This window comes from Protomyctophum parallelum (genome assembly GCF_964188405.1).
Source record: "Protomyctophum parallelum genome assembly, chromosome: 16".
In the NCBI taxonomy this organism is placed as follows: domain Eukaryota; kingdom Metazoa; phylum Chordata; class Actinopteri; order Myctophiformes; family Myctophidae; genus Protomyctophum; species Protomyctophum parallelum.
Genome location: NC_139711.1, coordinates 22,209,349 through 22,236,149, shown reverse-complemented (window position 1 = coordinate 22,236,149; position 26,801 = coordinate 22,209,349). Strand labels below are relative to the sequence as shown.

General features: G+C 43.6%; 1 protein-coding gene across 1 annotated transcript in view; it reads left to right on the top strand.

Moving 5' to 3' along the window:
- tenm2a (teneurin transmembrane protein 2a) overlaps positions 1-26,801 on the top strand; it is a gene marked incomplete at its 5' end in the record, with an annotated part of 299,282 nt that overhangs the window by 8,501 nt on the left and 263,980 nt on the right. Inside the window, 1 exon segment of the mRNA XM_083786230.1 lies at positions 15,909-16,229. Within this exon segment, the coding sequence (XP_083642356.1) occupies positions 15,909-16,229 (321 nt within the window).

Below are 26,801 nucleotides of genomic sequence, written 5' to 3'. Positions count from 1 at the left end.
TATGGTGTTTTTCGTTCCTTTTGCTTCTCCACGTATATCCGACAGAAGGTTCCAGACGTAGGATGTGATATTTGAGCTGACCCTTGTGGGATATTAGTAATTCATGCACCTCTGTGCCTCCCTGAAGAGCATGATTAGCTTTGATGAAATTATAATGATGTTGTTCCTTTTGTATTGCAGAGCCATATCGTTGGCGGGGTTTGCTACTTGTTAAGAAGTTTTGAGGTCACCCAAAGCTGCACAAACGGTTCTGCAACTTTGCTCCAACGACTTCTGTATAGCGTAACCAATTTACAGTTCGCTTGGCTTGTTGATGCATATTGATTGGCCCCGTGCAGCTGTCACTTCATTTATGTGTGAGACGAGTGGTTGCGAGTCCAACCCAGGTGAGAATGAGAAGAAAGACATAAGAGCGCAGAGGCACTGCACGCACTGCACTGCACGCACGCGCACACATACTGTATGCCATGTGCACCTAAGGCCAGAGATGTGTATTGACTTGCTCTGTGAGAGAAGTGAACGTACAGTATACTGTTAGGGGGGCAGATATATATCTTGTTGTCTTTCCATGTCAGTCTCTCCTCTCTGTCACTCAATATATCAGCAGCCATCTGTCTCAGCGTTGACGTTCACAAGCCCCGCTCTTAGAGCAACAAGAAACAAGACGGAATGAAATACATCTGTTTAACATCGTACAAAACTGTTCCATCATTATTTTCTGTTACATAGTTATTTTCCAACGGGAAGCTTGTATTTAAGACAAGAAAGAGTAAACACAAATCAAAGAACACAATTAAAACAGTGTCAATATACGGTGTGTACTCGGTAAGTTCCATTTTGGAAGCACTATAAACAAAACCTGACCTGTGCAGGTCTCGAAGACCTCTCTATAAAGACAGACGCAGATTTTTCTTTTAAACATTCTAGGAAAGATAATTGAAAAAGGTAAACTAAAAAACATCCAAGTAGTAACTGCCCATTGAACCCTTTCGGGTGTTCAGTTTGAAAGGTCTGCAACAACAGTTTTTTCACAATCCCCACCTCTTTTTAAGGGCTGAACAGCCTCAATGCTGGCTGTTGAGACACCCCCCCCACCCCCCCGTGCTGGTCGGATCTCACCCCTGCTGTTACCCCATTACACACTCATTAGCCGGTCTGCTTGGATTACCACAGCCAATTAACACACTCCCTTCCCCTAGCCATACAGCACTGCGGCTTAGAAAGTTCACCAGGAGCATTGTCCCTTCTAGAGCACGCAGCGGCATAGCGTCTCTGTCCAAAGCCATTATACTATTGGGGAAATGGTTTTGTTCCATGATGTGCGTGTTCCAATGGGTTCAGAGTATTAATCACAAGCCTTAATTCATATTTGTCATGGTTAAAGAGTTACCGTGTGGGGGTCCCCGGGGGGTCCCCGCAAGATCCAGACCCAGAGGAACACGCCCAGGGGGCTGACAAAACAGTCAAGTAATGACGGAGTTATCGTGTTGCAGCTTTCCGTGCTCGGACGCGTATGGGGACGCATACATATATATATACATATAGGGACACACATAGCTCCATAATGGGGCGGAGGCACTGCTCAAAAACCCTCAGACACATGTGATTATGAATGACAGGATATATAGGATAGATCCGTCTGATTGGTTTTTCCGAGGTTAGGTTAGGATTAATGTTAGATTTAGGCATAGTTTTACTGAGGTTAGATTTCTGAATTTGGTTTAATTAAATGAATTAGTTCTATTATTTTTCTGGCTATGCTGGCTGGTCCTTTGTCAGAAGCGGTTACATACTGCAGATGGTGCGTTGCTACGATACGTTTGTTCTAATTGTTTTCAGAAAGTTGCTTCTTTATTTGTGGTGTGTGTATGACTTACCATATTTGGTTTAATTTAATGAATTAGTTCTGTTGTTTTTCTGGCTATGCTGGCTGGTCCTCTGTCAGAAGCGGTTACATTCTGCTTTTACTGAGGTTAGGTTTAGGCATAGTTTCACTGAGGTTAGGTTTAGGCATAGTTTCACTGAGGCTAGGGTTAGGTTTAGGCATAGTTTCACTGAGGTTAGGGTTAGGCATAGTTTCACTGAGGTTAGGGTTAGGTTTAGGCATAGTTTCACTGAGGCTAGGGTTAGGTTTAGGCATAGTTTCACTGAGGTTAGGGTTGGGTTTAGGCATAGTTTCACTGAGGTTAGGGTTAGGTTTAGGCATAGTTTCACTGAGGTTAGGGTTAGGTTTAGGCATAGTTTCACTGAGGTTAGGGTTAGGTTTAGGTTTAGGCATAGTTTCACTGAGGTTAGGGTTTAGGCATAGTTTCACTGAGGTTAGGGTTAGGTTTAGGCATAGTTTCACTGAGGTTAGGGTTAGGTTTAGGCATAGTTTCACTGAGGTTAGGGTTAGGTTTAGGCATAGTTTCACTGAGGTTAGGGTTAGGTTTAGGCATAGTTTCACTGAGGTTAGGGTTAGGTTTAGGCATAGTTTCACTGAGGTTAGGGTTAGGTTTAGGCATAGTTTCACTGAGGTTAGGGTTAGGTTTAGGCATAGTTTCACTGAGGTTAGGGTTAGGTTTAGGCATAGTTTCACTGAGGTTAGGGTTAGGTTTAGGCATAGTTTCACTGAGGTTATGGTTGGGTTTAGGCATAGTTTCACTGAGGTTAGGGTTAGGTTTAGGCATAGTTTCACTGAGGTTAGGGTTTAGGTATAGTTTCACTGAGGTTAGGTTTAGGCATAGTTTCACTGAGGTTAGGGTTAGGCATAGTTTCACTGAGGTTAGGGTTAGGTTTAGGCATAGTTTCACTGAGGTTAGGGTTAGGTTTATGCATAGTTTCACTGAGGTTAGGGTTAGGTTTATGCATAGTTTCACTGAGGTTAGGGTTAGGTTTAGGCATAGTTTCACTGAGGTTAGGTTTAGGCATAGTTTCACTGAGGTTAGGGTTAGGTTTAGGCATAGTTTCACTGAGGTTAGTGTTGGGTTTAGGCATAGTTTCACTGAGGCTAGGGATAGGTTTAGGCATAGTTGCAAAAATGAGAAGTGTCACTCATAGCGACTATACTGGCAAATCACAGCAGGGTCTACCTAGAGCTGCGGTGGGATCGATAATAACGCCTCAAACACACTTAACCACTTTCAACGTGGCACCTGCAAGTGGGGCAGGAGAAGTAGGATACGATACGTTTCAATCGTCCATATAACGTTTTTTTATTTTACTTTTTACCTGGTCAACCACCTTTACTGGTCTAAAAAGTGGGTGAAATTCATTGCTGCGCGATAAGATCCATCAATGCAAAAAAAAAACAGGTCAGATTTCAATATGGGCGTGTGAAATATACACGTATGGTTAAAATAGCTGTCGGAGGAGGCAGTTAAAATGTCATATGGAACATGGTTTATGGAAAATATCAATAAAACGAGGCAGTATTTTTCGCGGGCCATGGTATAACACTGGAAATATGAGCTGATGTGCCATCTATCAACACCTATCTGTGTAACAGTCAGCAATGTGTGTTAGAGTGGGATGTTCCAACGTAGTGAGGACTGGGGTGGATGGGGGGGGGTGTACATTTCTCCATAGATTTCTTCTCTTAAACAAGGCACTGACAGAAAATAAAAAACACTATCATGAGATGAAATTTTTATGTTTGACCGGGACAGCGTTCAGATCTGAGGCAAGTCTCCTGAGGAGGCGCATCTGAAGCCTGTCCTGGACGGGGGTCTCAGGACCTAGAAACAAATCCATACTTGCAACAAAGTAGCTCTATATTCATAGGCGGAGCTTGAACTTGACGCCTGGGGGTGCGACTGCTTGGCCAACGACACCGATTTTTTTTTACCTTTATTTTATTATTTTAGCGTTTTTACAATGCCCTAACCCCTAAAAATGAGTTATTTAGGTAGTACAGCAGCTCACACACATACACACATGCACTACAGCCATACAGTCATCATATCATGATAAGAGAGATGATTACAAACTACAGTCAGAAGTTAAGTTAAAAAAATAAATAAAAATAAACATTTTCTTTTTTTTGCCTGCAGTGCACCCCCTGAACCCCCTCAAGCTCCGCCCATGTCTATATTGCATATTTTTCTCTCTGTGACTCTGTGAGTCCGACGGAAGAGACGGCCGAGTCTTCAGATGATGTTATTTTCTCTGCTCTGTTTGCAGTGTGTCAACCTCTCCCCCTTCAATAAATTAAGTGGGTTTGCACTGCAGTGTCGATTTTGGCAGCACATTTTGATTTTATTATAGTCATAGTCTAGTCTCTTGAATAGTCTTCATTTAGTTTTAAGGGCCTTTCAAACGGGAATCGATTTAACGGGCAGGCTATAGTTCATTTTCAATGAGACCTGCGTTTTTCTCCTGTATACGCGCGGAGAAGTCGAGGGGCAACAGCGCAAGTGTATTTATGTGGGCGCGGTCCCGTGAAATTGTATCGCACATGCTCGTTTCGTGCACACGCCCACCAGACCTGGATTCTGTTTCGCTTTTTTTTTTTTACGCTTGCGTTGTCGCGCCCCTCTTGAACAGACTTGGAGCAGACCTGTCGTTGATCCAGGCGACAATGTCGGCGGTCATCACTGCCTGTCTGAAAGGACCTTAAGTCACATTTTAGTCACCTGGAATGCTTTAGTGTTAGTCTAGTTTATTAGATTTCCTACTACAGTTGATTTAGTACGACTAAAATGTATTTTGGCAGCCCTTGATGCCGTCGTAATGACTGATTTTACACTTGCTGAAAATAGCCGATTTACGATCTACAAGTCACGCATCAGCTATTTTCAGCATGCAACCAAGTGTAAAATGACACATGCTGGATCTCTTGTCCACTAGTCCCTTCATGTTAGTCTAGTTTTTATTTGTTGACGCAATTGTCAATATATGTGACTCATTTTGATACATTTGAGACATGGCGTTTTAGTCATCATAGTTTAGTTTCCATTTAGTTTTCGTCAGTGGAAAGGTAGTTGACGATTTATTTTGTCATAGTAGGCCTAGTAGTCGACAAAATCAATCAATATACTGTTGCACTGCATTCCTCGCCCCCATCCTGAGGCGGGATGGATTCTGCATGCATGCCTTCACGGCGATACCTTAGGGGCGAGCACGAGCCTTGCGTCAATTGATTTTGTTAGCGTCATACTTCTATCTGAATGCTGGAGAATAATGAGCGTGCATTAGCAAACATCCTTGTCTGAATGAGTGGAATCACGAGGAGCCATGGAAATATCATATCACACTTCAGCCTGGTGCACCAATCATATCTCTTCTCTCTCTCTCTGTCTCGCCCTTGTTCAGTATGCTATCCTTTTGTTTCAACCCGGCGGGTCTTTTGTGTCTAAACTCCCTATGACCTAAATAAGCCGGACACTCACTCACTCGCACGCACGCGCACACGCATGCACGCACACACATCATTTTTTGGAAACGTGCCCTCTCTGTTCATCCACACAACTGCAGAATAATTCATTCAAGCACTCAAATCTTATGCTGGGAAGGAGCTAGCTACAGCTCTGACGGAGGCAGATGCACGGCACGCACGCACACACACATGCACGCGCACACTGACTGCACACACATGCACTCCACACTATACTGTTGTACAACAGTACATGCATATGTTGTTGGCTATAGCAAATAAGACCAGACACCTGGAATCAAACCTGGAGGTTTGGACAAACTTTGCTGTCATCAGCTCTTTTTGTAGAGCAGAAAAATGTATCAGACGGTGTTGTGTGGATTTAGTGCGAGTTGAGTTAATCTGTGTTTACGATGTAATGACCCTCTTTGACTCCTTTTGGCAGCTCTTGATAAATGAGGCAGATTGTAAATGTCACAGTTATCAAGTGTGAATTTTTTCTCCCTTTTATTTTTTTTCAGCCAAGGCGCTAGCTTCCTAGACTGTAATTAAACATGTTTCTCAGCCCCAGAGTGTGTGTGTGTGTGTTTGTGTTGTGTGTGTGTGTGCGCGCGCGTGTGTGTGTGGGTGCGTGCATGTGTGCGTGTGCATGTTTATACCCTTTTGCATGTGCATGCCTATATATTTGTGTCCTTTACTTGCTTTAGTTAGTAGAAAAGATATGAGGCTGATTTGCATTCCAATTCCTGTCATTGCGTCGTGCAAATTAACTTCCATCACTGCAACATTAAGATGAAGGAGATGAAGAGAAACGTGAAGAATGAGCCTATAGATTGAGAGGAGAAGTGATTTAGGAATGGTGGACGGCGGTAGAGAAGATGGATGGAGTCAGTGTATACTTGCAGATGGAGAGAATTGATATGGGTTTAAAGGAGAGAGGGATTGATTATCAAAAGACAGGCAGACAGGAATGAGCTTTCTGTCAACCTACATCACCTTTCCATCTGCGACTCACCGACGCTGCTTTTAAAAAGAAATATCTTGCACGTTTACAAAGTAAAACAATGTCTGGTTTTGGCATTACAATCTCAATTCAGATGGATGATTTGTTTTGGTGTGAGTTCACCAGTCCATTTTTCAAACCTATATGCAGCTTTTATTTTTTAATTGCAATACGCTTGTGATCGTCGATATTCATCGCATTTACAAAATTAAACGATAATTTACTTGCTAATAGGACTGGACACAAATATTATTTGAACAGTTCAGAATTCATTCAGTTCTCGCATTCCCATCTCGAATGCAGGATTTGCCAGTTGTTCTGGTCTGAGTTGCAGTGCATTGTTGATAGCTTGTAGTTCTGCCATTTTCTGCTAAAGTTGTTCCCACAATACGGATGCTGGTACATCCATGGCCCATGGAGTTAAAGAGTCTTCTTTTTTAAAGGTTTTCTGACTGCAATTGCACTCAACAAACCTGACCATTTTGATTTAACATTAGCATTTAGTAGATTTGCTGTGGCCTGGCGGTTTCTGAATACTTAGCCTCAAAGTGATCGCCTGTGGACGCCGTGATGTCATCAGAATCAAGATCTAGATCTATAAGGGTGTAACGATATACATTTTAACGGCGATACATGGACAATATTGGTTCATTATGGTGATACAATACGATTCAATGATTTCAAATCGATGCAGTAACTATTTAGTAGTTTTAGTAGTAAGTAAAGAGTAAAGTAAAATCTATGTTCTATCCATGTTCAAAGTTCAGGTTTTTTTGGGCGCAATTGAGGTCGTAAAACCTATTAAAATGAGTCTGTCTCGTTGGACGACAGGCGAAAACCCTCCTAGAGTGACGTGTCCAGTCATGCAGCCATGCCAGAACACAGCAGCTCCTTAATGTCCCGGTCATGCAGCCATGCCAGAACACAGCAGCTCCTTAATGTCCCGCCGCCCTTTTAATCAAGACAGTAGAACATGTGAAAGGCTCGCGGACATCCCATGCAATTTGCCACCGACTGTGAAAGCCACTTGCGTTGGCTTTTGCGGCACGAACAAAAAATCGTTTGCTATGCTATCCACATTCCATTGGCATGTACGGGGCATATTCTGGCCCTCCATGTTATTCATCATGAATACTGGGATATTCATGAGCAGGATACAAAGGACACTTGGATCTATTCGCTGCCGTTCACCTCAGCTTTCGCTGTTTTCCGTCTGTGATATAAATAGTCTGTATTCATGGGGTGGCTTTGCATTTCTGCTGCATTTCCATCATGCAATGGGAGGTGTTTGGGAGGGTCAAAGCGTGGTTTTAGCCCTGGGAACCAATGGGAGGTGTTTGGGAGGGTCAAAGCGTGGTTTTAGCCCTGGGAACCAATGGGAGGTGTTTGGGAGGGTCAAAGCGTGGTTTTAGCCCTGGGAACCAATGGGAGGTGTTTGGGAGGGTCAAAGCGTGGTTTTAGCCCTGGGAACCAATGATTTCTGATCCATGTGGCCCATATAGGTCAGGAGACTACCGCCTGTTATCTTTAGCGTGAGGCTGCTGGATGCACAAGTACAGCCCCTGGACATATGACTCTAGTATGTCGCAAGCTAGGGAACTTAGCCCCAGTTCAACCCTTGATGCAGAGTGCTAAGCAGGGAGGCAATAGAGCATCGCAGGCCCCTACCAGGGCCCATACTTCAAAAAGTATTTATTTAAAGACCATTGGACCCTCGTACAAAGCCAACTCGAGTTGTGAATAATCATGACAACAAACACAATTTTTCGGGCCGAAAACACATAATTAGAAAGAAGAAGAAAACGGCAGCTTACAACACTTTTTTGTTGTTGTTTTTCTTCTTTGTAATTATTTGTTCAGTCGTGTTGCGCCCGTAGTAACCACGCTAATCTTTTAACTATATACACCAGGTCTCTGTGCGTGTGTACGTACTGTACTGTACGTCTGGGCAGGTGCACATGGAATGGCTGTCATGTGGCATGCATTTCGGGCGCCTCATTAATGAATTGCATTTTTATGGCGCTTTTCTATGCACTACGTGCCTACTCAAAGCGCTTACAATGGTTCATTCATTCATACATTGGGAGGTGAAGCGGCGAACAGTCGACGCCAGCGTCCTCACTTCCCACCCCCAATCCAACCCTTGATGCTGAGTGTCAAGCAGGGAGGCACTGGGTCCCATTATTTAGAGTCTTTGGTATGACCCGGCCGGGGATCGAACCCCCGACCTCCCAGTCTCAGGGCGGACACTCTAACCACAAGGCCACTGAGCTGGTAACGTGAGACGTGAGAGGGCCCCCGTCGCCAATGGCGACGTTGTGGATGGTTTGACCACGACAGCCTTATTTTGACGGAACCGTTGGCTCGTTGCTGAAGTGCTAATGGCGCCGTTAATGGCGTGCTTTACAGTATGGTGTGCGTGCGTGCGTGCGTGGAGTTAGGATTTCTTTTTTTACATCATCAACACCAGGGCCCGATGAGGTTACGCGAGCGTTAGCCGTCATCCTGTCATGACATGTCAGACACTGGCAGGGACTTTGTGAGGCAACAGAACACGACTGCAGCCACTCACCGAGAAGCAAAGTATGCCCGAGGGAGACGGGTGCAGGTACGAATACTGGGATTGTGTAAATATTCCACTTTTGTTGATTTTTCTTTTTTCCTTGTGTGTGAATCAGCCTGGAAAGTAATGTCTAATTGTGCAGTGGTGGAGAAAGCACTCACATTTTGTACTTGCGTTCATTGCAATGGAAAACTACTCTGTTACTGCAAGTACAAGTCCTTCAAAATGGAAAGAGTAAAAGTATTGAGCAGAATGTCCCATTTCAGGTTTTCAAGTGTATTTCAGTCAGATATTTCAACAGTTGAGTTGAGTTTGAGTTTGAATCTTTATTTCGGTCATTTTTACAAAAACAGATAAACAAAAATAGGTTTAAGCAATTTACATTGCTTAATTTATATTACATTAATTAGTCAACACAGTGACTAGTTCTGACCGAAAAGGTATGGGCTGAAGCATAAAGCTTATTATGCCCACCTTTTTATATAATACAAATAATAATAATAATAAGCTCCCCGTCCGATCTTGACGCGTTGCTGCCGCGTCTGAGGGCCAATCAGCCAATCATTGTCTCTCACTGTGGCAGAGAATGGCATGTCAAAGGGGCGGCTTATTCTGTGCACAATGCAGGGGGCCATAGACAATGCGTCTGTACTGGCAGGATGTGAAGGCCAGGAGTCGTGGCTGCCTTCCATCAAACATCAACTAGGCATGATACAGAATCCTGCCAACGTTGATTTTGACATCAAATTAAAATTTTAGTTTCAGTCATAGTATCTTGAATAGTTTAAATTTGGGTTTTAGTCATGCACATTTTAGTCACCTGGAATGTTTTAGCGTTGGTGTAGTTGTAGTCGTTTCATAAGATTTTAGTCGACTAAAATGTATTTTGGCGGGCCTTGATGCCATCGTAATGGCTGATTTTACACTTGATGAAAATAGCCGATCGTTGCGATGCGTTGTGAGCTTGTAGATCGGCTATTTGCAGTATGTAGCTAACCAAGTGTAAAATGACTTGTGTCTTTTACTTATACTGGATCTCTTGTTCACTAGTCCCTTCCTAAATCTAGTTTTTATTTGTCAATATTTAGTCTTAGTTTTTGTCATAGCTTGGCTTCCATTTAGTTTCCCTTTAGTTTTCTACAGTGAAAAAACGGTTGTTGACGAAAACATTTTGTCATAGTTTTAGTCGTCAAAAACAACACTGGTGGTACCAACACGCTGGGATTGCTTGTAATATCTGTGGTGGCCGGGTGGCCCAGTGGTAGCGGTCGCTCTAATGACCACGGAGCAGTGTTGATTTCGTCGGCTAAAACTAAGACGAGAAATGTTTGTCGACTACCTTTTTTTCACTGACAAAAATGAAATAAAAAGGAAGCCATGATCACTACGACTAGTGACAATTTCACCAACAAATAAAAACTATAGCCTATAATGTTAGGGAGGGACTAGTGGAGAAGAGATATTTTATTGTTTGGTCTGAAAATAGCATGATTCTACAAGCTCACAATGTTGTGTTTTTCATCGGCTATTTCCAGCATGCACCCACGTGTAAAATCAGCCATTACGACGCCATCAAGGCCCGCTACAATGCATTTTGTGTCTACAAAATGTAGATTTATCCGACTAAAATCGTGAGATATTTAGTCGACTTAAAATAGGATATGTATTAGTGTTAGAGGAGAAGACGAAATGCCGAAATAATACACTTTTTCTTTTTGCTAGTAATTTTTGTTACATTTTTATCCCACAATTAATGGTAACCCCATTTCTTTTTCATCCAGTGTCAATTACTGAATGTAATCCTCATGGGCTATAGACTCCCTCTGCCAACCTGGGAGAGCAACGGACTGACCTTATACTTCCTTCTATGCATGAGGAGTCCAAGTCGCTTCTTTTCAGCTAACAGGGGGGAGTTTCTCCTTTTGAATGTATGTATATATAGCGCGTGGAAGGAACACATTATTCCAACCTGTTCCTTTCCCCTCCATCAGGGGCCTCGGCTGGCCAGGGGGAGGCAGTATAGAGATCTGGATTACTTGAGTGTTTAAAGTGTGTTATGTAGCAAATGTTTTGTTAGTTTTTCACTAGTTTTCAAAGTAGTTTTTTACTTTTATATACTGTATACATCCAGTTTCAGCCTCATTCGTTATGTAACCATGCAAGCTTAATCAAGTGTTCCACGTTGAATAGTCTTTGAATCGGTAATGAGTAATTAGCAAGCCATCTGTATCAAATTCAAAATTGCATCTTGAATGTGAAATGAAAGATGTATCAGCCTCCACTTGTTATGTTGCCCACACGTCTGTATGTTATTCAGGCAAATTGTCAGGATTGGAGTACAAACCAAAAGGAAGATGATTAATTGCAATTTGCACCTACAGTACAGAGACATACAACCGATTCTCTACCATGACTATAGTAACCAGTGGTGGAAAGTAACTAAGTACGTTTACTTTAAGCACTGTACTGTACTTTTTTGTTGTACTTCTACTCCACTACATTTATTTGAAAACTTTAGTTAGTAGTTACTTTGTAGATTTTTATTATCATTACAAAACATACATTAACCACTTCAGCCCTATACATTTTGGCCATTTAAAAAAAGCAGATCTACTACAAGCTCACAATGCGCCACAAAAGATATTTGTATACATTAAGAAAACTTGAAATGAGGCATTCTGCATAAAGATGACTTGCTTTTTGTAACAGGGTAACAGTATTGATACTTTTAATTAACCCATTCTGAACGGGAACCCATTTTGGTGTTAGCATCATGTTATGCTTTAGCTTGTAGGTCTGCTATTTTTGAAAAATCGAAGAACGACTGACATTTTTAGAATCTGATCTCAGGTCAGAATGGGTTAATCAGACCAGTGTGTGTCCAGTGGAAACCTCGTATAAATCTGATCTCAGGTCAGAATGGGTTAAGTAAAACATGTGAGTACTGCTCTGTCCCACCGCAGCCGCCCCCGCCCCTGTCTGTCTCCGTCTCCTATGCCGTCTCTATTTTCTCCCGCATACTAAATGTATGCCTGAAGGTGAACAGATGTGTACACTCACCTAATCTATATACTTCGACAGCACAGCACATACATTAGCATCTACTGTACATGTGCAAGTGACAGCAACAATACAGCGGAGAGACGGAGAGGCAGAGAGAGGCATTGATCCGATTTAGAATATTCAGAGCCTTTCATTCGTCCCCCACATCTGTCATAATGTGACACACCAAACATGCGATTGGTTTTCTATTTGGGGAATAAGTGAGATAGATTTTCACGTCTGCTTGAGGCCGCGGCTCCAATCCATCTTAGTTTGAGCACATCGTCACTGGCGGGCTGAAACATCGTATCTCCATATTTCATCTTTGTTGTTGTTTTGTGTTTTTTAAATAAATGAATGCCCCTATTTTAACGTGTGGCGACGTGTGCCGAGTTGTGAGGTTGTAAAGTCAGCTATTTTTGCGTTTTTCTTTTCTTTTCTTTTTTTTTTTAATGATTTTTTGTAAATTATATATTTATTTTTTTGCCCAAAATGGGTATACACCACGTTGAAAGCGGTCGAGTGATGTGTGCGTGAGTTTCGTAAGTATTTAACCAATGAAAAATATGAACGTGAGCTTGTGATCAAATAATAACTACATTGGATCCAATGGAACACAGTATTTTTGTATATATTTTTTTCATTTCCTGAAATGGCTAAATGTCTTTCCTGCATGTTTTCCCACGACTTTGCAACCTTTTTTTTTTTTACCCAGTCTCATCTCACTATCTAATGTAATCCTGGGCTCTACAGTCCCTCTGCCAACCTGGGGGAGAGTAACGGATGGACCTCATGCTTCCTCCTATGCATGAGGAGTTATTTTCACCTGACAGGGGGGAGTTTACCCGGATGGACGTAGCGCATGGAAGGAACACACGCTATTCCAACCAGTTCCTTTCCCTTCCATCAGGTGCCCCGGGCTGGGCCGGAGGGAGGCAGTATTAGAGACCAGGATTTCGGGGAGTGTCTAAAGCGGTTTTCGACATGCAAGCTTTCCGGGCCGACAGCGAGTGACATGAGCTGATGAGGAAGGCATGGGCTTGTATCTGCATGCTGATAGTGATAGGGAGGGAGTGATTGCAAGCTGCATGTGTAATCACTGCGTATAGGTTGTTAATTGCACATCTCTGTTGTTTGGTGGGACGTGATGGAGGCATGTGTGTTTGTCTGTTGTGCGTGCGTGCGTGCGTGCGTGCGTGCGTGCGTGCGCACACGCAGCCTTTAAGCATGTTAACCCTACAGGACACTAAACTTACAGGCTTTGTCAAACCATCACTAAACCGAGCATATTTTACCTAATGTAATATATTCCATAAAAATATATTTCTCATCAATATATTGAAGCACAGCATGCAGTTCATGGCAACTTGAGGCACTCTGCTTTAACCCCTCTTGGTGTTGGCATCATGTTATGCTTTAGCTATTGAAAAATAGCAGATCTACAAGCTCATAGCGCGCCACCGAGTGGAGCACTACGAGCTTGTAGGTCTGCTATTTTTTGAAAAATCAACGAACAACGAAACATAGCTTTTTCAGAAAACTGTCAGGATGTAGAAGACATTTTTTTAATCTGATCTCAGGTCAAAATGGGTTAATATGTCATCATGGCTTTTCACACAAAACAAAGACAATTATAGGGGCCTTTCATGGGGGGGGGGGGGGGGATCAGTGGAAAAAGGTGGGTATTATTGAATTCATAAAAAAATAAATGGAGCTGAGAACTTCTACTTTGGTCCACCCATTCCTGGAACATGTGAGAATGGTCAAGTAAAAAAAAAATCCCTAAATGACATACACTGTAGTCATATTTTACCAGCTGCACGCACGCACGCACGCACGCACACACGCACACACACTCACACACTCACTCTCTCTTTCTCTTGCTGTGTCAACCTTCTCTCCTCCTCCTCCTTTTCCCAAACTGTTAATGAAGAGAATCTCAGGCCCCATCGTCCGCCCAATGATCTCCTTAGCCCCAACAGCTGATGGTGAGCGATGGAAACCACAATACTCTTTTAATTAGTATAGAGAATAAATTGGTTGAGCATGCCTTTTTCCTTAATTGCTTTTTCCTCAGCTTGGATTTAATTGGCCCCGCAGCAGTGTTTATTGATCTCCTCTGATGTGCTTTAATTTGGATAATTTTATATATTTATTTTGGATGTGACGAGCCGCTTTGTCCAGGGTGTGTGTGTGTGTGTGTGTGTGTGGTGGGAGTCACTGTACTGTACTGTACTGCGTGCGTGCGTACGCACGTGTGTGCATGCTGGGAGTTACTGCCGTACTGTGTGTGTGTGTATGTGTGTGCGTGCTGGGAGTTACTGCCGTACTGTGTGTGTGTGTGTGTGTATGTGTGCGTGCCGCAGTAGAGCGACTGGACCTCGGGGTCCAGGGTGATGTGACCGTTATACCTGGACGGAGAGATGATCAGAACCCCCCCCCCCCCCTCCCTGAGCATACTGTAGCTCTTTGATCTCACGTAAACGGCTCATGAATGCAGAAACAGAGAAGAGAGGGGGAGGAGTCCCCTGAGTCCTGATACAGCTCTTAATTCCTAGAGCAATTGCTTTGTTTCTCGTCTGCTCGTCCGTGTCATGCTGCGTCATCACATCCTTCCACGCCAAACCAACGTCCAATGGCCTGTCAATGCACACAATAACTACTTCCGGGTGCCGCTTCACTACTTTCCTCGCAGGTGTTACCGATAATGCTAATTAACCCACCGCCAAATGGCAGGAGCGATAGTTCAGCTCTTGCCACCATGGACTCGTTCTTTTGCGGTATTAAGTCATGATTATAATGTTATCAATTAATGCCCCTTTAAAAATCAGTGAAATAAGTCTTTGGCAGTGAGGGATTTCATGAAAAATCACTTAAATCAGTCTTTTGCATAGTGGATGAGTTAAGGCTCATGTTTTTGAGAGCCTTTTGATCGGGAACATGTATGTTTCGCTGTCACAACCTCTCGGGCCGTTGTTTTCATTGATTTCCGATGTTCTTTTGTTGGTTCACAATCACTGTGTTTTGGTATGCCTTTCCTGTATAACTCCAGACAGTTGGCTCATAACATTAGCCGCTGTTGTCAGTGGCTCGTGGCGGTGCAGAGATTTCCCTGCGGCACTTCAGAGGAGATGCTCAGAACGTATGGGGTCAGACCAATCGGGTGGGCAGCCAATCATGAGTAGGTTGCGCCAAAAGTCGCTGAAGCCAACAGCATCTGGAATATATAGGCCAGGCTTCACCTGGTAAAAAAATGGGAGTCACCCCTGCCTCGGAAACCCAGACCTTTTTATTTCCAGGGAGAAAAAAGAAAGTCTTGGACCGAGTCCACTTCAATTCGAGTAGCGCAAACGTCGATCACTCTCTGCTGATTTCTGATCATCTGCACCTTTGTTAAATTGACGCACACCCGTACACACACACACACACACACACACACACACACACACACACACTCTCTCTTCTTTCTCTCCGTCGCTGCCTATGCCATAGAAAGCATAGGTGGACCCCAGGCTACCCCTGACGCAACAACATGTCCATCCATACATGGACAAATGTGTCTGTGTGGTAAACACCCACTTACTGAATGTCACTCTCCAGGTTTTCTTCAGAATATGTACTGTGTATGACACATACGACACCATGGCACATTATGAGTCCAACTAGTACAGGTGGTTATCAAATGTTTTATTGGTAAGGACCTCGTTAACTCTTGAGAGGGTACAATGGAACGAACCATTGTACACTCTCAGAGTTACAGAACTGTTATGGTCCTAAATAGGCCAACTATACTCTTTGTGTTTCTGGTAATATTACTGTCCGCTCATTTAGTATGTCCGTGGCAAAAATAAATCAAATTGACCAAACTGTCTACCATAGCGAAGACCCCTGAATGTGAGTAGTTTTTCCACCACTGACCGCATATCTCTGCCCCTCTCTCCCCACAGCGGGTAGCTTCACCCTGGCCGAGCTGGGCGTGTGCGAGCCGTCGGCCCCCTACCCCCCCCACCCCGACCTGGGGAGGGTCGGTCTCCTCCAGAGGGGCTACTCCCTGAGCGCAGGGTCGGACGCCGACTCAGATGACCCGGAGGGGCCCTGCATGTCTCCGGAGAGGGCCATCCAGCTGTGGGCCGGCCAAGGCCAAGGCCAAGACGGAGGAGGAGGAGTCAAGTCGCGGCGCAGCTCGGGGGTGTCCAGTCGCGAGAACTCGGCCCTCACCCTCACGGACTCGGACAACGAGAACAAGTCGGAGGACGAAGACGAGTCGGGTAAGGACGGAGGGCGTGTGCACGCTCCGCGATGCTTTACTGATGATGATGATGATGATGATGATGATGGCGCCTGTGAAACTATGAGAGTAACTGACCGAGTGTGTGAATAACTGACTGACCGATTGACTATGATTCACTGTGTGCGTGTGCGTGTGTGTAAGCTAGTGTGTGTGTGTGTGTAAGCTAAACGGCTTGCACAATTCTGTGCAATCTCTTCTACTGTAGCCGCCAAATATGGCGAAGACGTTGTTACTTGTACACCTGAAGGTTCACTCCTGTGGTCTCTAACATCACACCTAGCTACATGTTTAAGCATTTATTTCATATTTACATGTCGATTTCAGCTCTGACACTTATTTCAGACATGCTCTATAGTATTTGAAGAGTCTGCCTGTGCTATTTACTCATTTTTTGGGGGAAAAAAAGGTTTTCTCTTCTGGTGAAAAGCTGGAATTTGTGCGATGGCAGGCTCTCAGTCAAATCTGGTCGCATATACTCCATGACACTGTGGACTTGTAGACAGTTGCTCGGCTGTGTGTGTGTGTGTGTGTGTGTCTCTCTCTCTCTCTCTACTGAGAGAGCAGGAGAGAGCGGCAGACTTTCTGTGTCAGTGTGTGGCGCTGTGTGCTGCAGTTGAAGTGATAAACTAGACATAGTCAAGTCAACTCTCATCAACAAAACATAATACATTATGTTTGTCCTGTCGATAACCACATGGCAGGGCTTTGAAGCTGAACTTCCAATTCTAAATATTGTTGTGAATATCCATTTTGTGGCTCACGGGGGGTTTGTTGACTTGTGGCTTCGACATCAGTCCAGTACATTGCTTCCTCAAAATCCGGAGATAAACTTGTGTTGTTTAAAGCAGTGCTTCATGCATGCAACCGGCGTGCACACACGCACACACACAACACACAGCTTCCCCAAACTACGGAGTGCACAAAGGTTCAAACTTAACCGCGCGTTAAAAATATTAACGCCGTTAAAAGGGGTTTGCGTTAACGCTCGATTTACGCGTTAACTTTGACAGCCTTACTTAAAACGTATTCAAAACGTGAATTAAACAATGTAAACCTAACTTGTGTAACTCGTTATTGGGAGGGAGGCTGTTCTACAAGCAATGAACTCATGTTACTCGTGAATGGGGTGGAAAGTGTTAATCAGTGACTGGCTGACTGAGTATGTGAAGGAGTAACTAAAGAGCGTTGAATAAAGTAAGAACGGATGCAGCATGTGGGGGTTGCATAGAACGACAGTGGGACATTTTGTAATGAGGAGAGTGCACGAGAATGGCCTTCGACCGGAAAACTCTCATCGACATGCCTGCACTCTGTATACACTGTTCGTCATGACTCAAATGTTCATTTGTCATTATTATGAATTGCTTGGAGAGGTGGTTATTGACTGGTCCCCTGTGTTTGATTTGAGGAACAGTGGCTGGAAAACATCCTTTGTTGATGCATTGTGATTCTCGTCGATAGCACTTAGCCAAAGCCTTCTGACTCAGTACAACACACTTATCCTCTCGGATGACTCTTCAGATGTGTCTGTGTGTAAACAAATACAAAATAAAACTAGAAAATTCGCAATTTAAAAAAATTGCAGTGTGGTTTCTGCAGTGGCTTACATATGCCCCTCCCACTAATATTGCCAGCCAATTACAATTTCAAGTCACACCTTAGATCACGTGTAAGTAATTCGGAGGGGATTTAACTCCCAAAAGTTTTTGCGACAAACGGTTACATTTCTCGCATTTACGGCGCCCCCTATGGATGAAAATGGAATTGCTTTTAGAACTTGGTTGATTGAACAACCCCGGACATGTGATTCAAATTTGGGATGGATTGGACATTCCCTTCGGGATTTATGGCATTTTTTGTAAAATAGGCCCCTCCTACTCGTCTTCGGACGACGATTACGGCCGAACGATACGCACTATCAAAATTCTGCAGTTCGTGTTTTAATTGGATGGGTCCAGAGATCACGTGTACAAATTTTTGTGAGATTTGGAAAAAATCTGTAGGAGGAAAAGCAAAAAGTGCTAATGACTTACGGTTCAAGAGTTATACCAAAAAAACCTAAAGTTGGCTGTTATAGCGCCACCATGAGGCCGACCGATATACTTATAAGGTAATTAATTTTTGTAATTATTATGAATCTCTCCTCCAAGTCTTGTAAGTATAGCCCTTACGGTCTCGGAGGAAAAAATACTTGAAAGTGAGTTTTTGCATTTTCCCATTCATGTCGATACAGAGCATTCATGCGATACAGAGCATCAAAACTCACTAAAAGGGGCTCAGCTAGCTTTGTGCCCACCTCCATCAGACTCTTGAACACCTAGGCTGAAACCCCCCCCCCCTCCTTTCCACCTGATGGACTATAGTGAATGCATAGGTTGCATACAGTAAATATTTAGATTTTTAATTATTAGTACTTAGAATAGAATAGATTTTAATATATTATGCTTTTAAGTAGTTCCTCTTAAAAAGTCGTTTTTATGATCTTTTATATAGTAACTGTGTTTGTGTGTAATGTGATTTCTGTTGTCTTTACCACTGCACAAAAGAAGTTTCCGAAAGGAAAAATAAAGTTCTTTGAAGTTGATGTCTATGGGGACATTTAATGCACTAATTAATTCATATCAATTAAACTATCCAACAAATGTCTTAGCAAAATACAAGCACACGATTCCCGATGTAGTCCGTCGTTTTGACATATGGCTCGAGTGGGAGGTATAACACGACAAAATAAAGTTTATCTATAAAGATAAATAAAAGGGCACAAAAGCAATAGTATGGTTGCCCATAGGGCAACCACACTAATAAAGTGTTACAGTTACTAGAGTCTGGTTGCAACCACACTAATAAAAACTCTTAATGGTGTTATGGAATTTTTTGGAGAGCACTTATAACACAGATAAACAACATAATGAGACGGACACAATTCAGACTTTCAAAGTATTAGAATTTAGTATTGGAATACAGAGACAGCATTCACACGTTACAATGGAACACCATACTGACAACACAATTCAGTCAGACTTAAATACCTTCCTTTACTCCCTCTACTCAGGTCTTAACACATGAGACAATGGGAAGACCCTTCCCTCAGTCCACAGGTCAAATGTCAGTAAAGATAATAATTTGACAGAAAACAGCTTCTCATAGTTTAGTTTCCGATGAGTGATTTGATCTCCTTAAATGTATAACTTGGTGTATTCCAAATGTCCTCGACATTTCCTCCATTTATTCATTTAAGAACTGAAAAACACATATCACACCCCACTGAACGTAGAAGTAGGCAAAACGACCTTGAATTTACAATCAGGTAAAAAATTCCTACATGGCTCTCTATACGTCTTTCAGAGCAAGCGCCCGCGGGCCTACGTTAGACAGTTTCACAACAACAAACAAGGCAAAGCCAAAGTAAACATACATCAAACGTCGTAGTCATCAGACTCAAGAAAAATAACAGCACGTGCAATTTACGTGAAATCTTTCACGCACTTTCCTACTATGCTGAGGAATATATCCCACCCTTTTTACATTGGCCTGTTATAGCGCCACCAACAGGTGGATTTTTGCAAAACACATTTTTGGAACAAAATGCCTCAAATCATCCAATTGCCATCCAAGGCATACGAAGAAATGTCACCCTTTTCACATTGGCCTATTATAGCGCCACCAGGAGGCCACAACCTGACCTGTCCTGGTGGAGATCTGTGCCCTGAGGGGCAATTTTTCTAGTTTTTTTTTAAAGTTGCCATTTTCAACCTGGTCCCTCTATTTTGGGCGTACTATTATAGGCAATCTACAAGCTCACAATGCCTCACGATTCCTACAGTGTTGATTACGTATTTTCTAGATTGGCTATACCGGTATTTTGGTTGTTTTAATAGACTATTTTGGCACGTTTTAAGCTTGTACGTTGGCTTTTGGCTACTGTATTAGTCGTATACAGCAAAATATATACGGCTTAGTCAGTGTCTGATGCTATATATTTAATCTCCGGTCTGTAATATCTGCAAATCTCTCCCCACAAGCGTGACTCTGCTGTCCGCTAACAGGAAGCTTTCCTTCGTGTATGCAACTCAATTTATTGCAATATCTTCCCCCGTTCGTTTTCCTTGTTAATCCTCATGCTGTCGTAAACACGCGGCGCGAAGAAACAAACGTGTCAATGGAGGTTAATGAAAAGTGGATGGAAGGGAGAAAAAAGCAACAGCCTTAATTAATTGAATTCTCGTCAGCCTGCCGGGCCCGCGGATCAGGCTCCTCCGTCGGGGGGGGGGGGGGGGGGGGCTGTGGTGCATTGTGGGCCTCGTCCGTCCACGTCTTCGCCGCAGACAACTCGAACGTTGCGCGATCAAACTTCTACTCGACACCTCTTACAACACGCCGGGGAAACGCTTTTCACCGAGATGTGCCTCGATCTCACTTCGCCGCCTGGATATAATTGCTTTGTGGTTAATTACCGGTCTAATCTCCCCGCCGCAGATATCAGCCGCAAACTGTGTGTGTGTGTGTGTGTGTGTGTGTGTGTGTGTGTGTGTGTGTGTGTGTGTGTGTGTGTGTCTGTGTCTGTGTCTGTGTCTGTGTCTGTGTCTGTGTCTGTGTCTGTGTCTGTGTCTGTGTGTGTGTGTGTGTGTGTGTGTGTGTGTGTGTGTGTGTGTGGGGGTGGGGGTGGGGGAGGCTGGGAAAACGGCAACCGGGAATTTTGTCACGTCACATCCTAACTGCATGACAATGATCTCCATGCATATCATGTTTTGTAGACAAGAGATGCATTTTCAGGCCAAAGGCATGGGGAGAGAGTATGTTTTGCACTCCGTCCGTGTGTGTGTGTGTGTGTGTGTGTGTGTGTGTCCGTCTGCGTGTGTGTCCGTCCGTCCGTTACCAGCTAATCTCCGGCACCATTAAAAACCTGATCGATGCCAAACTTTGCACACACACTCCCTAGATGCCAACGATTTACCTCTGCCCGGAATTTTCCAGAACGGCCTGTTATAGCGCCACCAGGAGGCCGACTTTTGTAAAACACAACTACTTGGATTATTTTGTCCAAGAATCCCGCAAATCGTTACACAGTATCTCTATAGTCATGTGCTCAAGATGGATCTGTCTGGTATTTCATATTCCATATACTAATTGGGTTCAGGTTCAGGTTCAGGTTTATTAGTCACATGCATATCCATACAGGTACAGACATACAATGAAATGCTTGTGCCAGGAGCACTCTTAGCCTTATTACACACAAAAACATCAACCCAACACAACAAATCACCCAAACAACCCCACAACAACAAAAAACCATACAGTGTAACAGTGTACAGTTTAAAAACTGCGTACAGTGCACATGACTACCTACGTCTCGCTTTCATCTCTTCGTTAAGCAACCTGATTGCTTGAGCATAAAAACTATTACTGAGACGGGTGGTGCGCGATGAGATGCTCTGGTAGCGTTTTTTGGATGGGAGGAGATAGAACAGGGAGTGGGCGGGATGACTGCTGTCTTTTAAGATGTTTTCTGCCTTTTTCTTACAGCGTGTGGTATAGATTGAGTGTAGCTGTGGCAATTCAGTGCCAATAATTTTGGCAGCTCTCTTCACAATTCTCTGTAACTGTTTACTATCTTGAACAGTCACCAAACCACACTGTGATGCATCCTGTCAAAACACTTTCTATGGTACAGCGATAGAAATTAACAAGAGCCTTGGTGCTCAGGCCAAATCTCCTGAGGCGCCTCAGAAAGTACAATCGCTGCTGCGCTTTCTTAAGGATACCTTTGGTGTTTAGAGACCATGTGAGTGTGTTTGTGATGTGTACACCCAGGAATTTGAAACTGTCCACTATATCTACAGATATATTGATGGATTGATGGATAAGGGACTATGATTAACTTTAGACTTCCTAAAGTCAACGATGATTTCCTTAGTCTTACTGACATTTAGAGAGAGATTGTTATTCTGGCACCATAGGGTTAGCTCTTCAATGTCCCTCCTATAGGCCCTCTCATCATCGTTGGATATTAGTCCTATAACTTTGGTGTCATCTGCAAACTTGAGGATAGAATTATTGCCACACCTGGCGACACAATCATAGGTGAACAGACTGTACAACAAGGGGCTGAGGCAGCAGCCCTGGGGCGCTCCAGTCCTGGTCAATATCTTAGATGAATGCTTGTTCCCTATTCGTACAGATTGTGGCCTGCCTGTCAAAAAGTCAAACAGCCATTTGCAGATACTACTGCCAAGACCAAGACCCCTGAGTTTCAACACAAGCTTAGATGGTACAATTGTGTTAAAGGCAGAGCTGTAATCTATGAAGAGTAGTCTGACATAAGAGTTCTTTTTCTCCAGATGTTTCAAGGCAATGTGTAGTGCTAGAGAAATAGCATCATCTACTGATCTATTTGCACAGTATGCAAACTGTAGTGGATCAGTATTGGCAGGTATAATGTGCATTATATGTGATATAACCATTTTTTCCAGACACTTCATAAGAACAGAGGTCAGAGCCACAGGGCGATAATCATTAAGACAGGCGACAGGTTTCTTCTTTGCTATGGGTACAATTATGGTTTCCTTGTTGCAAGATTGGCCTGTTTCCTTGAAACACAACAAGCTAATGCATTGGCTTTCAAAGTTTGCAAGATTGGCCTGTTTTTAACAAAATGCCTCAAATCATGAACGCAGAGTGCAATTTACGTGGGCGCAATTTTACATTGGCCTACAGTATTATAGCGCCACCAGGAGGCCACAACCTGACCTGGCCTGGTGGAGACCTGTGCCCCGAGGGGCACTTTTTCTAGTTTAATTTTTTGGCCTCTGCCTTTTTGTTGATAAAAAAAAAAAGATACAAAGATTCAAGTTCAAGTAAAAAAAAAAAAAAAGCGGCACAAATCTTTGAATAGGTATATATTCTTTCGGAGCGAACGTTTTTCTTATTTCGACGTCAGGCCTAAATGGGTTAATAGCCTTGGTATCATTGGTACCTGTGAAGGAAGTAGGGAAGCGGCGCTCCCGGAAGTAGGAAGAGTTATCGGGTCCATTCACGCACACTCCCTTCAAGCTCAGACCGCTCTAGTTCCACTGGAAGTTGCTGCTCATATTCCTGCTAACTTTGAACCCGTGCACGGCCATCCGGACATAAGGCGTGCGCTCTAACCGGCCCTATACATCCAACATAATAATAAACACTTCAGGTCATGGTTATAGGGTTAGAGACGACGACAAACAAAAAAACAGGAACAGTTTAAATCCAGGTATGAGGTTTCCGCCCCGACACAGCAAAAGGTTTACACGTTTGACACTTTGTGCATTTGTAAGACTTGTGAAACACAACCTGCAGGAAGAGCTGATCTGAGGGTCTAATAATAGAGCGCGACGGAGGCAGACAACATGCAGGAAAACAACATCATCTAAACATGCTATAACAAGTGGAAAAGACGGCGTGCTAAAATCACCACGCTCCCATCCTCCCTCTGCACCCTCTAACGAGCGTCTTAAGTCTCACCTTGACACCTTCACCCATGCTCCCGCGCCCCCCCTCCCCCCATGCTGTCTTCTCCGTCTTTAAAGGGGGGGGTGGGGGGGTGGGGTGGTATCTGTTCCCCTTGTTAAGCTCTTTTCAATGCAGCCTTTCTGGCAGACATCACTCCAAGCTTCCTAGCATATCTATAGGTAGCCTTGTGTGAGGCCAGGTATATAAGTGTGCGTGCGTGCGTGCAACTGAGGTCCAAACATTAACAGAAAATCACGTGTGAACTGAGCGGTGCAACTATACATTTATTGTTATAGTTAATGTAGGCACCACTCAAAAATTGAAGGCCCATTCAGAGAGAGAAAAAAAAGTTGCAAACCGTAAGACGGTGAACTTTACAGTACGGCCTACATGTGCACATGCATGTTCGGTGAGACAAGCCCAGACGTGCCTTAAGGGATTTTAACACAACACACGTTTTCACCACTGTGAAAATAGCAGACGTGTTTTCGCTGTGAATACATGAGGTGTGTGCCTTGAGAGCTTTCGGCTTGCCTATCGTCGTGCCTCAGGCATAACAAAGTTCGAAAACCACTGTGCTGAAGCCTTTGTTCTCTGAGTAAAGGGGAGACCGAACGCCTCCACCTCGAGGACGCTCAAAGGCATGTTCCCACATCAAACCTAACAACCGGTAGCATGCCAACGCAGGTGCTTTCTAGAGCACTAATCAAGGTGTGCTCAGAGAATATCTATGTCACCTCCAATACATACTGAACTGTGTGTGTGTGTGTGTGTGTGTGTGTGTGTGTGTGTGTGTGTGTGTGTGTGTGTGTGTGTGTGTGTGTGTGTGTGTGTGTGTGTGTGTGTGTGTGTGTGTGTGTGTGTGTGTGTGTGTGTGTGGGGAGAGAGAGATAATGATGAAGAACAGCCAACTTTAACCATACGTATAATTTATAAACCATATTTGACGCAATACTGCAATATAGAATTACTCTTTTACAAGTCCGGAATTCAAAATGTACTTGAGGAAAAGTACAAAGTTGTGGGTATCAAAATGTACTTAACGTACCAACAGCAGAAAGTACTCATTGTGCAGGATGCAAGTGTATACAAATATTTTGAAGCAGATCTACAAGCTCACAATGCGTCCAATCGTGATGCATTGTGAGCTTGTAGATCGGCTATTTTCAAATGGCCGAATTGTATATAGGGGCTGAATTCGTTACTGTATGTTTAGTAACTAAAGTTTTCAAATAATAGCAGTGGAGCCCAGGCGGTTGCGTAACCGTCTGGTAATCCAGTCGCAGTGTGCCGCGGGTTCGACTCCCGAGCCCGACACGGCCTTTACTGCATGTCTTCCCCCATCTCTCTCCCGTTTCCTGTCAGCCTACTGTCTGTCCCTTCAAAAAACCAATAAAAATAATATCTTAAAAAATGTATAATAATAATAGCAGTGGAGTGAAAGTGCAATATTTGCCTCTGAGATGTAGTGGAGTAGAAGCCAAAGTATTGGGAATTTGAAATACTCAAGTAAAGTACAAATACTTTCCACCACTGTCTGTAGGACCCTTTCTGTTTTACCTCTAAACCAAATCTCTTCGCAGAAAATAAAGAACTGTTAAGAAAATAAATTCGCCAAATATTCACCCCAGGAAAAAAAATATTCTAAAAATATCTTCTAAATCATGACAGTTTTCTGATAAACTAACAGTGGTTCTCAAACTAGTTCATGTCAAGGACCCCCAAAATATGTAATCGGCCGTCGACCCCCATCTGAAAATATGTTGTGTTTATGAGGTGACAGTACTTCATTAGACTCATTGCTGCCAATGCATAAGTTTTAATGACACAGAGACACCAACACAGACAGATAATGTCTTCTTCAGGGTTAAGAAGGCAGTATTATCTGAAACGATCCTGAGACGTTTCAAGGCCAGTGAGTCGATGCGTTTCCTCCAACTGCGCCTTGGTCTGCCCCGGGGGTCTCCTCCCAGTGGGACGTGCCTCAAGGACCTCCCTAGGGAGACGCCCGAGAGGCATCCTAACCAGATGCCCGAACCACCTAAGCTGGCTCCTTTCCAAGCGAAGAAGCAGCGACTCTACTCCTCAAGTCTCTCTCGTGTGGAGATGCTAGCCACCCATCGAAGAAAACTCATTTCATGACCCTACACACTTCATGCCCATACATAGGTGAGACTAGGAACGAAGATTGCTCGGAGACAGAGAGCTTTGCCTTCTGGCTCTGCCTTCTGGCGGCTCAGATCACAGTTGTCAAGTTGGTATGTGCCTCCTGCATGAAAAAGCTTTTTTTTGTTACCTTGGAGGTCCAAGTATTCAAATAGGCCTACAATTAATTCTGGGACATGGGCGGCTGGCAAGACATTAGTGTATTAGACAAAACATCTTGCTACACTTGATTACTGTTCTGTCGTAAGACAAAAGGGAGAGCAGCTGTGCGGTCTAGTCCTGCTATTATCTGAACCCAATGTTGATTTTGACAGCACATTTAGATATTAGTTTTAGCCATAGTCTCTTGAATAGTTTTAATTTAATTTTAGTCACATTTTAGTCACCTGGAATATTTTAGTGTCTAGTTTTAGTCGACTAAGGCCTCTTTTAGACGGGGACCATCTCCATATAACACGTCAAAGTCCCGTTGCGTTCTCATTTATTCTTACCCTTTACACGAGAACGCACACGTTATGATATGATGTGCTATTTTGCTATACTGTCGCTAGGTGGCGATAACGGGCTGCCAAATAGACAGGTCACCCACGTACAAGAAGAAGAAACCTTCACGCAAGCCTGCGCAACACGGCTCTGGCCGCGCCACGGGATGGTATATATTGTATAATACATTAGGCTACATAAACGCTGCTGCCGCGGCTGCCGTCTATCACAAGGCTTTTTATTTACATCATGGTTTTACATTCAACATCACTGATGAGCAGCACTTTGTAGGCGAGGAGGGAGGCTTGTTCAGGAACTCCATTATATCATAATGATATGGCTCTGCATCAATGTAATAAACATATGCGCTGTGAGCCAACGTGAGCCATGATGTCATAAGTTTTGCGGATTCACCGTT